The sequence below is a fragment of the Manis javanica genome, chromosome 4, assembly GCF_040802235.1.
Source record: "Manis javanica isolate MJ-LG chromosome 4, MJ_LKY, whole genome shotgun sequence".
In the NCBI taxonomy this organism is placed as follows: domain Eukaryota; kingdom Metazoa; phylum Chordata; class Mammalia; order Pholidota; family Manidae; genus Manis; species Manis javanica.
In genome coordinates this window covers 24,925,285-24,941,118 of record NC_133159.1, presented here as the reverse complement: position 1 = coordinate 24,941,118, position 15,834 = coordinate 24,925,285, and the positions used below count along the sequence as shown (strand labels likewise).

At 50.6% G+C, this 15,834-nt stretch overlaps 1 protein-coding gene across 5 annotated transcripts in view; it reads right to left on the bottom strand.

The window, feature by feature from the left end:
• Positions 1-1,436: 1,436 nt before the first annotated feature.
• The window catches only part of ZNF362 (zinc finger protein 362), a 37,097-nt gene continuing 22,699 nt past the window's right edge, over positions 1,437-15,834 (bottom strand). For 4 of the 5 annotated variants that reach the window (XM_037010416.2, XM_073233603.1, XM_073233602.1 and 1 more), the window contains 4 exons: positions 15,055-15,279; positions 6,613-6,691; positions 6,357-6,515; positions 1,437-3,200 (listed from right to left, as the gene is read on the bottom strand). In XM_037010416.2, coding sequence (XP_036866311.1) covers positions 3,084-3,200; positions 6,357-6,515; positions 6,613-6,691; positions 15,055-15,279 — 580 coding nt within the window. In that variant the 3' untranslated portion in view covers positions 1,437-3,083. Of the gene's footprint in view, positions 3,201-6,356; positions 6,516-6,612; positions 6,692-10,505; positions 13,946-15,054; positions 15,280-15,834 lie in introns of those variants that run through there. The other variant, XM_073233604.1, reaches the window with a different exon arrangement.

Below are 15,834 nucleotides of genomic sequence, written 5' to 3'. Positions count from 1 at the left end.
GAGGGAACAGAAAGCCCACGTTTGTAGTGTTTGCTATTATCCCATGATGTTTTCACAATCTGATTTCAAGTTGTAGTTTGATTTCAAACCAGGATGCTGATTCAAACCGTTGCTGATTTCAAACCAGGACGCTGAGTGTGGAGTTGGGAAGTGATCCACCCAATCGGATCCAGGAGCCAGCACACACCAATGGCACCACTGGCCTAAGAATCAGGTCACTGAGTCAGGTGCCCACCCCTGGTCAATCAGCGGTGGCTGGGATAGGGTCACAGGACACAAACAGGAGCCCGTCCCTTCAGGGCACAGCAGGCTGTGAGAGGTCAATTTCAGAGAAAGAGATGAGGCCTGTAGGATTACTCAAGACATGTCCCTACCTCCTCCACTCCCATTTCCCCTTCTGATGGTAACACCTGCTGGTCTCCTCTTGGGGAGATGGACTTCCGATGGGGGTTCACTGTCTGCTCCAGGCTCAGAGCTGGAGGACAGACATTCAAGCCAGTCAGTACAGACATGCTGGTCAGTGATGGGTTCAGGGATGGTCCCTAGCCCAGTCCAAACCAGGAAGAACCAGTTAGACTCTTGCTGGGGCTTCTGGGAGAGATACAGAGGTTTGCCTGCTGGAAACCTGGGGGTGTGAGACTGGAGCTGCTGACCCTGCGGGGAGCCTGAGAATGAAGCTGACTCAGAATCAAGCCAAGTGGAGAACTAGAGACAGATAACGAGCCCTGAGGCTGGCTGGAGCCCTGCACTGTCCTGTTACATAAGCCAATGACTCCTCATTTGGAGCGGGCTTTCTATCACTTAGGGCCAAGTGCTGACACACACAAGGACTGTGAGCTCTCAGATGACTGAGTTCCCAATGGTGAGATCGACAGTGGCTCCTGACTGAGTCACTTGTTTTTCCCTCGATGTGAGCACAGGGCCAGCCTTGATCTATTTTAGAGGAACTGATACCTGCATTTCCCTCCTAGGCTATCAAAATGTTGGCACCCCCATGGCGACAATGTATGTGAAGGGGACTTGGTCCCCTCAATCACTGGAATAGCTTTCACAAAGCAGGGCACTCATGACGGATCCCCAAAGATCCCCGAAGTGGCTGCCCTTCTGGGAACAGGGGCAGTGAACCTCACTGGTGGACCCCAAACATGTAAAAAGCCTTCAGGAACTGCACACCTGGGTTAAATTTAGGTCCCTGCCACTTAAATGGCAGCAGGATCCTTAGCGAGAAACCTCCCCTGGGTTGCTGCCCACTTCATAGGGAGTGGTGAGGTGATCAACACCATGCACTTGGCGCAGCAGCTGGAGCGAGGCTGGCCCACCAGGAAGGGCCATGCCCCTTCTTCCCCAAGTCTGGGGGGCGGGGAAGGGGAGAGGAGCAGTGGAAAGGTGCCCCCCAGCCCCGGCCTCGCACAGAGCACGCCACACACGGCCGCCACCCGGGTGCAGGTACAGTTTATTCTTCACAACAGAGAAATACAAAGAGCAGAGGTTTGAAATTCCTTCGTTTCTTGCCCCCTTTCATGTCTTCCCCCACATTTGATTTTTATTTTGCTACCCACCCCTTGTCTTAAATATAATGCATACTTCTTTCCTGAAGCATTGAGCGGCACCTGCCCTCACCTCCCTGCCACCAAGATGCAGACTGAGAAGCCAACAGACTGTTTTCTCTTTTTTAATAAGGTAACTAGTTCTAAATATGGTGGCCTGAAGGTCCCATAGGAAAAAGCAAAGGGGTGTTAACAGTATGTTTAACAGCATATTTACAGGATAGTAACATGCGGACAAAAAGCTACAATACTGAGTATCAGACGACGCAAGTCAAACAAAGGGTGGGGGTGGGGGCAGAGAACCCCCTGGGAAAAGAAACCCCAGGAAACGTTGAACTGGTAAATCAATGGCGAGTTAAGGCTTAAAAAGTGTATAAAAATAACACAGTTAATATTCAAAACGGAACTCCAGATACAGAATATATAGATGAGTTTCTGTCTAGTTTTTTTTTTCCCGGGGGATGTAGGGGGCTTCTCCGGGCTCTGTACATAGTTCCTATATACACGGACACGCATGGCTTTCAGATTGGGGTGTGTCTGTGGGGGCTGAGGCAGGGCCTGCTCCTGGACCCCTCCTCCCTACCGAGGGGTGGGAGGCCTGGGCTGGGGAGCCCCCTCCATGGCAGGGAAGACAAATAACCCCTCCCTGGGCTCTGCCCTATCTGGAGGAAATTCTGGAGGGGGCGATCCTAACCCCAGGCCCACTCCCTCCCCATCCCCCTGCCACGGCCTGGGATGACGGGAGAGGTAGCCAATAGGTTTCCTGGCCAGCACCGAGGTAGACTGGGGTGGTCTTCAGGACAGCGAGGGGCCAGGTCTTACCCAGCCAACCCCCACCCCATTTCCCTGGACCTGTGCCCAGCCCAGTCCAGCATGGCACCCTTTGGTCCTGTGGATGTGGATCTCCCAGCCCCTCTCTGGCTCACCTCCGGAAGCCTGGGCAGCCCTGGTAGCTGCCACATCCTTCTGCCCAGTGATGCCCAGGGCTCAGCTCGAGAGGTTCAAGCTGGGCACCCAGGGGTGAGTGGCTCACTCCAGCCGCCTCCTGCCCCCTCCCACCTGGGGGACCCCTTTGCAGTCCAGAAACTCGGGCTTGAGGCCGAGGCAAGAGAAGGTCCCACACTGCCCTCTGGTTCTCTGTGTCCATCTGTCCGATTCTTTTCATTTCTCGGTCTTAGCAGCACCAACTTCTTGGCCAATAAATATCTTTTTGTAATTTCCAAAACAAACAAAAAAAAAAAACAAAAACAGTGAAGCAAGTGAAGGTTGGGGAACAAAAAGAAAACCCAACAGAGAGGTTCAAAGTGCTCTGAGATCGTCTTTGGATGCCACCAGAACAGTCCAGAATCTTGCAGTTGGCCGGGCTGCCCACGGAGCTGGACTGGGCAGGGCTTTGTGGCCCAGGCTTTCTGGAAGTTCAGGAAGGTCATGAGAGAGCTCGGCTGTTCCTGGAGGGCCCCTGGAGGGAGCTGGGGCCTGGTGCTGCCTGGGTCTGTGACTGCCAGTGGGCAGGGCAGGGCGGCGCCTTGGGTCGGCTCAGATGAGGGAAATTCGCACCGGGATGCCCGGGGACTCGGTCCTCTGGGGCGAGTGATGGCTCACCAAGTGCTCCACCACTGTGTGTTTGGACATGTGCTTCATCAGGTAGGTCTCCTGTGGGCAGGGGTGAGATTCAGACACAGAACCAACTGCCGGCAAGGGATGCTGCAGAGGCTGCAGTTCCCAAAAGTGGCCACTGGAGGGCTCCTGGCAGGGGGGCCACCTAGCCTGGAGCAGAAGTGGCTTTGTGGGGGTCAGATGGGTACCAGGCATCGGGTCCAGGGATGCTGCACTGACACCCGGGGTGGGTGCAGGCTCATTTACCGGAGTCTGGGCCCATGGCATGTTGGCGGGAGAGGTGGTAGGCACTAAGTTCACCACTCAGCAATGCCCACCTGGAACTCCCCAGGGCCAGGACAGTGCCATTTACCAATAGGCTCTCATGGGGTCTGCTGGCTGGCCCTCAGCCCGCCTGCCAGACTGAGCATAGCTGCCCCCATCTGGCTGGTGCTCCCAGTGAGAGAGAAGCAGTCAGCCTCCATTTGAACTCAGGCTGCCATCTCTTAGTGGTGCAGCCTCAGACAAGCTCCCGTCTCCAGACCTCAGCTTCCTCCTCTGTAAGGAACAACCTCAAAGGCTGCTATTGTGATGTGGATGAAGCGCTCAGCATGCATCAAGGGTTGAGGGGACTACTCCTTCCCCAGTGTCCACCTTTCATTCCAGGTGGTGGGCCTCTGTACCCCCACACGCCATCCTCTCCTGGGTAGAAGCCAGGCCTGACTGGATTGGTGACTCTGAGAAGCACACACTGGGCATGCTCAGCTCACCCCTTGAAGCCCCCACAGGCTCTGCAAAATCTGACCTGAGGTACCCATGCCTGGGTGGGCGAGGTGACCCAAGGGCTCACCTGCAGGCCCCAGGCCCTCACACTAAGCTGCAAGGTGACAGAGCATTTGGTGAGCCACCTCTCACCCGGGAGGAGGGGGTCCCTGGATTCCAACCTCAGTCTGTTCAGAATCCGGTGGAGGAAGCCCTCAAATAAGGTGGCAACAGTCTATCAAACAACACTGCAGGGAAGCGATTGGAAATCCAAACTAGGAAACTACCTTCAGTGAAAAAGTTACCATGAAAAAAGGGTGGGGTGTGTGTGACCAATAGATTAAAAGATATACTAACCCAGTATAAGGGAGGCATCTTATTTGGACCTTGACTACAAAATCAATTTGTAAGTAACTAAAATCATGGCATTCGTGAGACAAATGACAATGTGAATGCTGACTGGGTATTTGATGACACTAAGGCCTTACAGTGAATTATTTTAAGGTATTGTAAAGGTATTGTGGATTGTTCTTTTAAAGGTGTCCTTAATGTTTGGAGACAGAGAGTGAACATTTTCAGGTGAAACATTATAATTTCAGTTTTACTTAAAAAACAAGGGATATGGATGAGGCAGGATTGGCTGACAATTCTGGGGGCTGATGAGGACATGAAGGCTTGCTATTCAAAAATGTTTGTTTTATGTATTAGAGTGGTTTAAAAAATTAATCCATTAACATGCTTTTTTTAAAAAAGTAAGTATTCTTATTCTATTGAGTCCAAGCAGGCCCAGTTCAGGGTGAGGCCTCAGGCCAGGTGAGCTCTGACACCCTGTCCCTCCAGAGTCCTGACAGACTCCAACAACCACAGCCGTGCACACGGTGGCCTCCTCTGAGAATAGGTACATGTAGGGCAGTGTTGAGAGCTTGAGGCCAGGACTGACTGTGAGCCAGCTGAGCAGGCCTCCTAGGTCTCAGGGGTCCCCCACATACTCCCTTGAGGCCCTCATCCCTGGAGCTGTGTCCTCTTAGTCTCTCAACCCTCTGCCCTTTGAACTCCACAGAAGGATCTACTTTCCGTCAGCAAGCAGTAGCCCTGGCTGGCGCCTGACAGATACTGCTGTTCACCGCAGCTGTGATCCATGCACCCCCTCCAGCTAGCATGACTTTTTAAATATACCCTCCCAAATGGTCCCCATTGGCTTCCCACTCCACCTGGAAAAATACCCAAACTCCCTAACAGGGTCCCCAAACCCTGTGTGACCTAATTTTCTTTCAGTTCCTGGAACACACCATATTTGTTCTACCTCAGGATGTTTGCATTTACTGTTCCCCTGCAGAGAAGGTTCTTCCCACTCCTTCACCTCCTCACCTGGCCTATTACCCTTCAAGGCTTCATCTAAATGTTACTTTCTCAGATTGCCTGCCCACACCTCTCTCTCCCTTTCCCAACTCCATTTCGTCCTCCCTGCAGCTATTCGTCAGCAGCTATTCGTCAAAACGTATTTTTCCCCAATAGCAGTAGTTCTCCATCAGAGGCAATTTCACCCCTGGGGACACCAGGCAATATCTGGAGCCATTCTTAGTTGTCACAACTCGGGGAGGAGATTGCTAGTGGGCAGAGAGAGGCCAAGGATGTCACTAAATATTCTACAGTGCACAGGGCAGGCCCCCAGCAGAAAGATATCCTGCAGACACATCAACATTGAGAAACACTGTGTAACTACAATTTGTTATCACATATTTATTTGTGTGGTTACTTGTTTTATTATCTGTCTCCAGCAGAAAACTTCAACCTCCGTGGGGGCAAAGAATATGTCAAAAGATTCATCCTGATTCCCAAGCACCTGGCATGAGTGTTCAGTAAACACTGAGTTAATAAATAATTGTGTTACCTAACGTTTTCCAGGTGCTGACTGTGCCAGCCAGCAGCCCTATGAGTTAGGAACTGTTACCTCCTCCATTGTACCTGAGGTCAGTGATGTCTACCTGGTTATACATAGAGGTCTGTTAACCAAAATATTTGATTAGCCAGAAGCACACACACATGTCTCACCTAGACTCCTTCTTCTATGTGCTGAAAGACCCTTGTTTAGGGAAATTCCCACCCAGGAACAGGGGCTGGAGGAGATGGATGACCTTTCTGGTGCGATTTAGGCCTTTCCAGAGATGAGGGTGGCTTTGGGCCGGGTCACCGCGCCACCTTGTGGCCATGATGGGGATTGCGGCTTCCCTGTGGTGAGGCCCTTCTCGCTCCCTGGCTCTGGAGAGCAGGGTGCCAGATCCCCTCCCCTGCCCACCCCTCCACTGCCATATGTGTTCCAGTTCTTGGTGGAAACTATGCTTGGGAAACCGAGACTAAAGGCCCTCACAAGGCTGGGAGCTTGGGCCGGAGCAGCCAAAAGCAGACACGGGTAGCGGAGACGGGAAGGAAGAGCCCCAACGGGGCACTCACCGAGGTGTAGGCCCGCCCGCACATGCTGCAGCAGTAGGCCTTGGCGTGCTTGACGGCGTGCGCGGAGAGGTGGATCTGCAGGGAGGCGGAGTCCGCATAGGCCCGGTAGCAGTTGGGACACTTATAGGGCTTGTCCTTGTTGTGCTGGCGCTGGTGAGACTGGGGGAACACAGCAGGGGTCAGGAGGCACGCAGGGCTCCCCAGCCCCACCCACTTCTCATGCTCCCTTGCGCGGGGAAGGCGGCGGTGCACTCACCTGGAGGTTGGAGAGCTGAGTGAAAGCCTTTTCGCAGCCAGGATGTGGGCACTTGTAGGGTCTGTCGCCTGTGTGAATTCTGCAGTGGGCAGCCCAGTGAGGTGCGGTCCCTGACAGATCCCCCTAGGCTAGCTCCAACCCCCAAGCCCACGGCTGGCCTGCACCATACCTCTGGTCCTCAAGCTTCCCAGGCTCCAATGCACACACTCTCCCCACAGTGGGCCCCAGGTAAGAGCTAGGGACATCAAAGACCAGCCCTTCTTCCTTCTCTGGTCTGTGACCAGAGCTTCCCTGCTCCCCACAGGTCCCTGCTGAACCCAACCCCACCCAGCACCCACTCAGACACCTTACCCAGGCCGCCAGCTAACCATGGGGGCTGACTCTGGCTGCTTTCTGTCCCTCTCTTCTAAATAACCCACCTGCAGACCACCACTGACCAGATTCACAGCCTCGCCAGGAACTTCCCTGCCCACTGGGCCTCTTTTCCTCAGGAGACAGCTCCCTGTGACCAGCCCCCAATTTCTATTTCCTGCCCCTTTCCATGTCAGGCACACATCCATGATGGCTAATCATGCCCCCAGCTACTGAGAGAACACAGGACAGGATGCGCCTGAATGCCAGCCCCTCTGTGTCCTTCCTGTGAGCCCCTTCTGTCCCTCCTTCTGGGTTCTCATCCTGGCTCCACCGTCTATCTGGGTGACCTTGGGTGAACCACTGAGCCTTGGATTCCTCATCTGCAAAATGGGTATAAAAGTGTGCACTACCTCTTTTGTCAAGGTTACATTAAATAATACCTGTATAGCCAAGTGTTGGCATAACGTCAGCACTCAATAAACACTTGCCAGCATTATTATCATTCATTCATTCATTCAACATTTATTACATCAGGTACCCGTGTGCCATGCACCATGCTGGATACTTGGAATATATCAGTGAACAAAACAGACAAAGCCATTACCTTGAGGAAACAATGAGCCTGAAATAAGTAAGTACATCACTCGTGGAAGGTAGTGAGTGTGTGAGAAGAGAACCAAGCGACGGGGAGCAGGAGTGCCAGGGAGGGCAGGGTGTGATTTTAAACAGGCATTGGGGTGGGGGCTCCCTGAGAGAGGGGCTTTGAGCGATGACTTGAAGGCTGATGGCTGTTTTCCGTTCAAGTCTGTGTTGCAGTGTGTGCTTGTCTGACAGCCCAGGTGAGGGTGGACATGGGCTGAGATGAAATGCACGGATGGAGCTCAGGAGCCTGGCGCCCTGATGGGAGGACCTCCCTGCTCTTCACGCGAGCCTCTTACTTTCAGCTCGGCTTGTCGTCCATCACCTACTCTGGCAAATCCTCTATGCCAAGCAGGTGGGCAGTGACAGGCCAGCTGGGCTGACCCTTGTTTGCTGCTTTGCTGATGAGTGTCAGGTGTTAGGAGAATCAGCTCTGACTGCAGGGTCGGCTCCTTCCCTGACACCCTAGCCCACCTCTCCGCTGGGTTTGCTCTGCTTGTCAAAACTCATCAGACGCACTAAGGTCCTTCTGGCCAGGCGCCACGCTGACATGCTTGAATAACGAACACATCCTGCTGTCAGCCCACGACATCGGCCGCCCACTATCAACAGGGACAGAGTCCAAATTCCCTAGCATATCATTCAAGGCCCTCCGCTGGGTGTGCCCGCCTCACCTCCCCACTCCTACGCATCCTACGTTCTGGTCAGAGATGCGTTTCTCTTTGGGCAGCCAAGTCTGATGGCTCTGCCCACCACACCTGTGTCCTGGCCGAGTCCTCAGCAAGGGAAGGTGATGTCCTCTGGCTTCTCTACTAGTCAGAGAATCTGAGGGCAAGGACAGGGCCCTGGCTCAGGTGCAAGGCCCAGGGCCCAGCACACAGGCTGCGTTGGGACTTGCCAGGTGGAGCTGGGCTGGCCTGGTTCTGAGAATCCCTCTTCTACCTGTGTACTTCTAGTGTCACAGGTTTGGGGACATTATTCCAGCTACTGCACCGTCTCTACAACAGAAGGGCCTTAAGGATCATCTGGACCCACTCTGCCTGATGCCAGAACCCCTCCATTTCGTCCCATCCGCACTCCCCTCCATGGCTGAAGCATTCGTTCAGCCAGGGGTAGGTGGCAGAGGGGACTGAGGGACCACAGGACATGCACCCACCCCAGTAGTCCTCGCCTCCCCCTGCTGCCCCTCTCTGCCCCAAAGTTCCCGCACACCGTCCCCCTCCCCTGGCTCTGCTAGTGGTTCAAGTCCCCTCCCGTCTCCAGTCCTTCATCCAGCTGTGCCCTCTTCCAGGTGCACTTTGCCCTCAACTAACGCACGGCTAAAACCATACTCCTGTTCTCAGCATAAAAGCCCGGATCAGGGCAGCCTCTCCCGACCCCCAGACCTGGGTCCTGCAGCACTTCCCCAGCAGAGGCGTGTGGCTGCATGTTGTCACTGCACACTCTTCCTGGCTGTCTCTGGAGAGCAAGAGCTCCCTTAGTCTCATTCACCGCCATCACCTCAAGGCCCCATACGGGCTCAGCAGAGAAGACGTGCCATATAGTCATAGACTGAATGAAGGCAAGTAAGTTATTTCTGAAGTCTGTCATTGACAATAGTAATATGCTTAACTAATCAACAGTGTCCATTCCTCAGCTTTATTTCACAAGTGTTTGTTGACTGACAGCCCTCCAGGGACTTCAGGTCTTCCCTCAGGGACCCGGCCAAGCCCTCCTGACCAGGAGACTCCCGCTCTGGTCTCCTCCAGTCCAAGTGCCAGGCCTCCTCCCTGGACTCCCAGCCTCAGCCTCTCCCTCCATGACCTCTGCCACAGCAGCAGCACAGGGAGCTGACCTTGTCACGACCCTGCTTGACAACCTTCACTGTCTCCCCTTTCCCAGGACAGAGTCCAAACTCCCAGTTCCAGCATTCAAGGCCTCTGTCTCTAAAGCCTCCTCCTCCGTCACTGCTCTTCCTAAAGGGTATCTCCCCAACCTCCCCCTAACACAGATAGGACATATCCCCCAGGAGGCCTCTGAGCTTTGTTTATGCCATTCCCCCTACCAGGAACACCTTCCCCCTCACTAGGGAGGGCCATGGACCCTTCAACACCTGGCCGGGAGGATGCCCTCCAACCTCCACCACCATGTACTTTCCTCCTGCATGGAAGTTTCTGTATCCGCCAGCCTCCTGGGTCACAGTGAGAGCTCCTCTGGGCCAGAGCCTGCCTCTGGCCACTGGTTTATCTCTGTGTGAGCCACTGAGCACTGGACTGGCTCAGAAGGGGCTTCAGGAATGACTGTGGAGAAATGAAGGGCCAGGCCACTGCTCCCACTGGTACCTATCCCAAAGCTCTTCAAGTCAAGACCAAGCCCTCGATTCCAACATTAGAATCCTCCTCTGCTGGGCTCCTTCCCACTGGGGGAGCACCCAGCCCCGGCTCCCACATCTGCAGCGGTGGGGAGCTCACCGGGGTCTCCAGCAGCACAAGGAAGTGCAGCTAAAATGGTACCCGTGGGCTGCTCCTCACCCCTACTGCCCCAGGGCCCCAGACTCGCTCTGCAGCCCTGCCTGGCACCTCCACCCCAGCGGGAGCTGCTTCTGCAGCCTGATATCCCCAGCTCCTTCCTTCCTCTGACACACACGCTGCTCCTGAGTGCTCTGGGCTCCAAGCTTGCTTCCGCCTCCTCTTAGCAGAGTGACCTGGGGCAAGTGACACTGCTTCCCTGAGCCCCCGTTTCCTCATCTCTAAAACAGGAATAATAATGATTGTAAAGACCGTAAGGATTCAATGGCATATAAAGAGTGCTCATAAGGTATTTTTGCAGTTTTTTTAATACATTTCTATTTAAGATAAACAATTTATATAGAACAACAAGGGAATTTATTCACTGTTTAAATAAAATGATTGAGGATTCACTAGTTATCATTTTTCTTTTATTTCCCAGGTAATAAGTAGCACATGATATTGAATGGCTTCAGTCATGCTGTGCTTTGCGACTAAAACAATGGTGGATACAGTCAAAGTGAACCTTCCTCGAGATGATTCCCTCTCCGTGGCATTTTTCAGACTTGTTATCTCTTGCTTAGAAAGGCAGTCACACTGTATGAGGGCTTTACGGACACCTTGTATATATACACCTTATGCAGTCAGGTGCACAGGCACCCTTCAATAAGGAATAGTTTTGTTATGATTTTATTATGATTACTCCCATCAGACTTGTGAAAACAGAATGACACCCGCCCCGGCCAAGATGATCATTACATGTGTACACAACCTCACACAGCCAGGACAAGGAAACCGGAAGCATAAAACACTTTGCAGCCTGAATAATCAAACAAACCCAGAGTCACTTTGTCCAGAACAAGTTCCCCAAACGGATAAAACTAGATGCCTTTCCTGTACATATCTCACTAACTCTGACCAAACGGTGTCATCCCACCATTGGCATCTGATATCTGCAGATATGTGGTCTGATTCACATGCTAACTGCATGAGACAACTGCTGTTTTTCTAAGATGAACAGACTCACTACAAAGTTCTGTTTATTTTCTCTTTAACTACATATGGTATTTATTATTTCCTGGGCTGATCCTTCCGAAGTTGGACTTCTACGACACTGCCCGTCACCTGCTTTTCTTTACCTGTTGTGCCTTCCTTTCCCAGATGGAGGTCCCACCAAGGTGCCCAGATGCACCAGAACCACTGAACTTGACCCCCAAATGCTCCCCAGCACATCTTCCCCTACAGCCAAGGTGAATCTTGTTTAACTTGTTTCTAACTCCATTTCTGCTACAGAGCTGGCTCAGTTTTGGATATGACCTTCCTCTATGCCCTTCATTATTGGAAGCAACCCTTGGAAAGGTGGATTTGATTAGATTCCCTGATTGTCTGGTTCTCTACCAAAGGGCAAAAAACTGGAAAGAGTCTCTGTGGAACAGCAGAAAACATGGAACCTGGAATCTGGTTGCTTCATTACATTTGGCTTTTTTGTTTTTTAGCCTGAAGGATTCTGGGATTTGGGGGCATTTGGACTACCCACCCCTTTATCACTGGGTTAGGAATGTGCCACTGCCTAATTAATAATTTGTCTCTAACATTAATATGATCCTCTGATGTTGCTTGTATGGTTTCCCACCATTACCAACTCAAAGCACTCAATAGAAAAAAAAGGGAGGCAAAAATCTGTCCCCTTGGGAATAGACAACAATGCCCGGGTCAAAGAACATTCTGACAAAATACCCTCCTTTTCAAGCACCTATTAACTTTCTGTTGCCTTTTTGTTGTGGTCCTAAATAATATTCATAAACAAAGGTCTACTTTAGAAAAGGTTAGGATTCTTAGTAATTATCATTACTGGCTACTGTGTTTATTTTCTACTAAACAAATGCTCACACCTTGCCTACGTTGCCAACTGCCTTTCTCAAATTCAGGCCCCAAATTCAGAAAAATTAAATTATTGAGATATCTTTTACATTCAAATGCTCTTCAAGTTTCCAGGTGGCCACTGGGCAACACCAAAGATTTCCTCTTTTGCTTTATAAAAAGAGGGGTTTTCCGAATCATTGGGCATGTTTTGTATTCTCTGTATTTTTAATCAGCTGAACACCAGAGAGCTGTCCTATCAAGTTTCTAGCATCAAAGGCAGAGAAGCTCAATCTCCCTGCGTTCATTTTATGTTAACTGTAGGTATAGATATGTTTTTTACATATTTATGTTTATCATATGTATAATGTATGTAATTGTATATAACATAAATATAATATGTAGTATATCTCATATAAGTGTGTATATATATATATATATATATATGTACTTCTTAAGATGGAGGAAAAAACCCAACTTCTCTCCATGTACAGTAAGAATAAAAAAGAAACGTCCTTCAAAAGATTTTTCTAGATGAAACTACACTCATCAATTAGTGACAGACAGCTTTATGAAATAAATCAAAAGACCCTGCACCTGGGTCTTCCCTCCTCACACTGGCTTAAGGCCTGTCCTTCAGGGCAGAATTGAGTCTTCTGAAAGAAACATCATGAAATGACCGCCTCAGGAAAGGGCTGCACCACCTGCTTTTGGCTCTTTACCCTTCCGGGAATAGATGCCGAGCACAGGCTTCCAAGCTGACACCATCACCAGGACCAGACACTGCCCAAGGCCAAGGCAGGATCCGAGGGTCTTTGGTCCAGAAGCAAACAACTGCAAAGCAGACTAACTACCCAAGATCAGCGCAACAGGAATTACGACCTAGGAGTGGATGAAACTGATTTAATTGTGGTTAATGTTCTATTTTCTAAAGGGCATATGAGAAAATCCTTTTCATCTTTGATCTATCCCTAATCCTCAACTTAGTTGGCTGTATTTGAACTAACTGGAATAAAGTATTTCTTAAATGGTGCCTTGTTCCAACTAACTCTCCATAATTCTGGACGGTAAAAAAAAAAATGAAGAACTTAACATCCATATAAACTCATGCATTATCAAGGAACTCAAAATAAGAGTGCTATTGAAAACAACATAGGTAACTGACCTCATCTACAGACCCACTCAGAACAATTGCTTAAAAAATATACAAAGTGCCTTCCTGACACCCTTTTCTTGTCATGACCTTTAGTTCTGTAAATAGGTTAAATAAGAATCTATCCTTCTTCCTAACAGGATATAATTGGGAAAATCAAATTTGTAACCATGACCATGACAGAAACATCACGTTTAAAGACATATTTCATTTAATTAGGCATGACAAGCCTGATAGTAAGAAACAAGATCTGTACTTCACATGTGGGAATGAAGCCTCCCCAGGCCTCCAGGAAACTGGACTGATTTGCTCCATGGCTTGTGGAATCCCAGCCTTAAAGGTTATGGAACAAAGTCATTCATGCTAGCCCAGAAATAATGACAAACTTGCAGATTTTCCCAAAAGACGGTACCCTTCCCATTACAGGTTGTATAGGCACAACTGACAGGTGAATTGGATGGTTCTAGGTTCCTGACCTTAGATAATAAAAGAAAGTTGTCTGCACACACATATACACATTAAAAGTATGACCCAGGGGCTATACAAAGCCTCCTGATTGAAATTAACCCTCAAACCTTAGTACCACGTGATCGAATTTAAATAACCCTACAGCCAGGAGGACTTCATTTATTAATCAACATCTCATTACATACACCTGTGTACATAAAACTGGCCCAACTTACAAAAATCAAAGTTGTGACGGGAGTCAGAAAATTGCTGAAACAAACTTATGTGGTCAAATCCATGCCTTAGGAGGTATAAGAATGAGAAGTACAGGCTGATGCCTTCTCTTGCTGTCATTTCCTTCTTACTATCAAACCGATGTATCACACCCCAAAGTCTAAGAAACAGACAAATAAGATATTTGCACTCTGGGATAAAGCATATAAAGACAATGGAGATAAATGAATAAATAACAAAAATTAAAGCAAAAAAATTGGGCCCCTCTGTGTATCATCAGTCCCCAAAACAAAGAAAACCTGAGTGCTTTCTGTAACTTACAAACTCCACAATTTTATTCCTGACTTGGATAGAGCTGATATTGGCAATGCTTATAGATACGATAATCATCCTATGAGCAAACTGCTGTTTCTTCCCCCGAAGAGATGAACTGTGACTTTGGGAACCTTTGGTTTGTTTCTTTAAATACCTAGGGCATTTGTGTGGCAGGGCAGGGGACATCTTCCTGATGTCTGTACTCCCCTGCAAAACCTATTCTCTCCTTAAAGCATTTATATCTCTGAATCTCCCTTTCACACACTCGGCCAGAATGTATACCTATGAGGGCAGGGATTTTTGTCTGTTTTGTTCACTGCTGTGTTTCTGGCACCTGGAATCATGTGTGGGTTATAGTAGAAGCTCTGTAATATTTGTTAGGTGGATGAATCATATGCCCTATAAAAGCTGGTTCAATTTACTCCACAAATACTAAACAAATGCCTGGATGCCTACTATGTGCCACATAGTGGGGATGTGGGAAGTGAAGAGATCAAACCCTTGCCTTCAAGGGCTACCAATATATAGGGGGTGGAGGGCAAATAGCCAGGCAAGTACGAGATAGTCTACCACTGCTGGGATGGGGACATGCAGGGTCTGTGGAACCCGCTAAGGTGGCCAGGGAGGGCTTCCTGGAGGAAGCTGGACTGAGAGATGGGGAGGAGAGGGCCAGAGAAATAGGACAAAGTGGGGGGCGGGTATTTCAGGAGAGGCCACAGCCTGGGCAAAGACATGCAGATGAGAAACAGTGGGAAGGATGGTAGTGAGAGCCGAGGCAATGAGTTCCACAAAGGCCAGATCATAAAAGGTCTCAAGCAAAGGAATGTGGCCTTGACCCTGAAGACAGTGGACGCCTAGAGAAGGCCCTTGCCCTCCCTGCACCAGGTCTGTGCACCAGGCGCAGGTGCTGAGCTGAAACCGGCTGCGGGAGGGTGATGCCCGCAGGCCACTCACCTGGTGTGCTGCTGGAGGTGGGAGAGCTGTCGGAAGGACTTGTCACAGTAGGAGCAGTGGTAGGGCTTCACGCCCAGGTGGATGCGCAGGTGCTGGGCCAGGTAGGAGGCATTGGCAAAGGACTTGGAGCAGTGCGGGCACTTGTGGGGCTTGGCCTCTGTGTGCGACTTGGAGTGGATCTGCATCTCGGACTTGGTGAAAAAGGTCAGCGGGCAGACCTTACACCTGTGGGCAAGGGGCAGGGGTCACACCGGGACCATTGCCCATCCCGACCTGTACAGCCCAGGGAGACCTACAAGAGACCTTGCACCTGGGACAGAGCTTCCTTGGAGGAGTCCAGGGGTCCCAGGCCCACCTGGGAAAGATGGGGGCAGACTCCCACCCTAGACACCCTCGGACCTGGAATTGAGAGCGGTTCACCTGGGGGCACACTGATGGGCAGTCTGGGGAGCAGGTTTACACCTCACAGGGAAGACAGGCCTTCCGACCCTGGTGTAGGTCTATCCGGGGCCACACCCCATGGTTCTGGGGGCAGGGGCTCTCACACCCAGAGTAAGTAGCTCTCAGCGGGTGCACGTTAAAATCATCTATGGAGCTTTCAAGAAAGGCTGACACCTGGCCCTCTGCATGTCCCCCACAAGTCAGAATTCCTGGAGGTGCGACCCTGGTACTGGTATTTTTTTAATGCTCCTCAGATAACATTGAGGTTGAGAACACTCCTTAGAGGGAGGAATTCACAGCCCCAGGCTGTGGTGGGGGCCACCCCCAGCATCCCTGCAG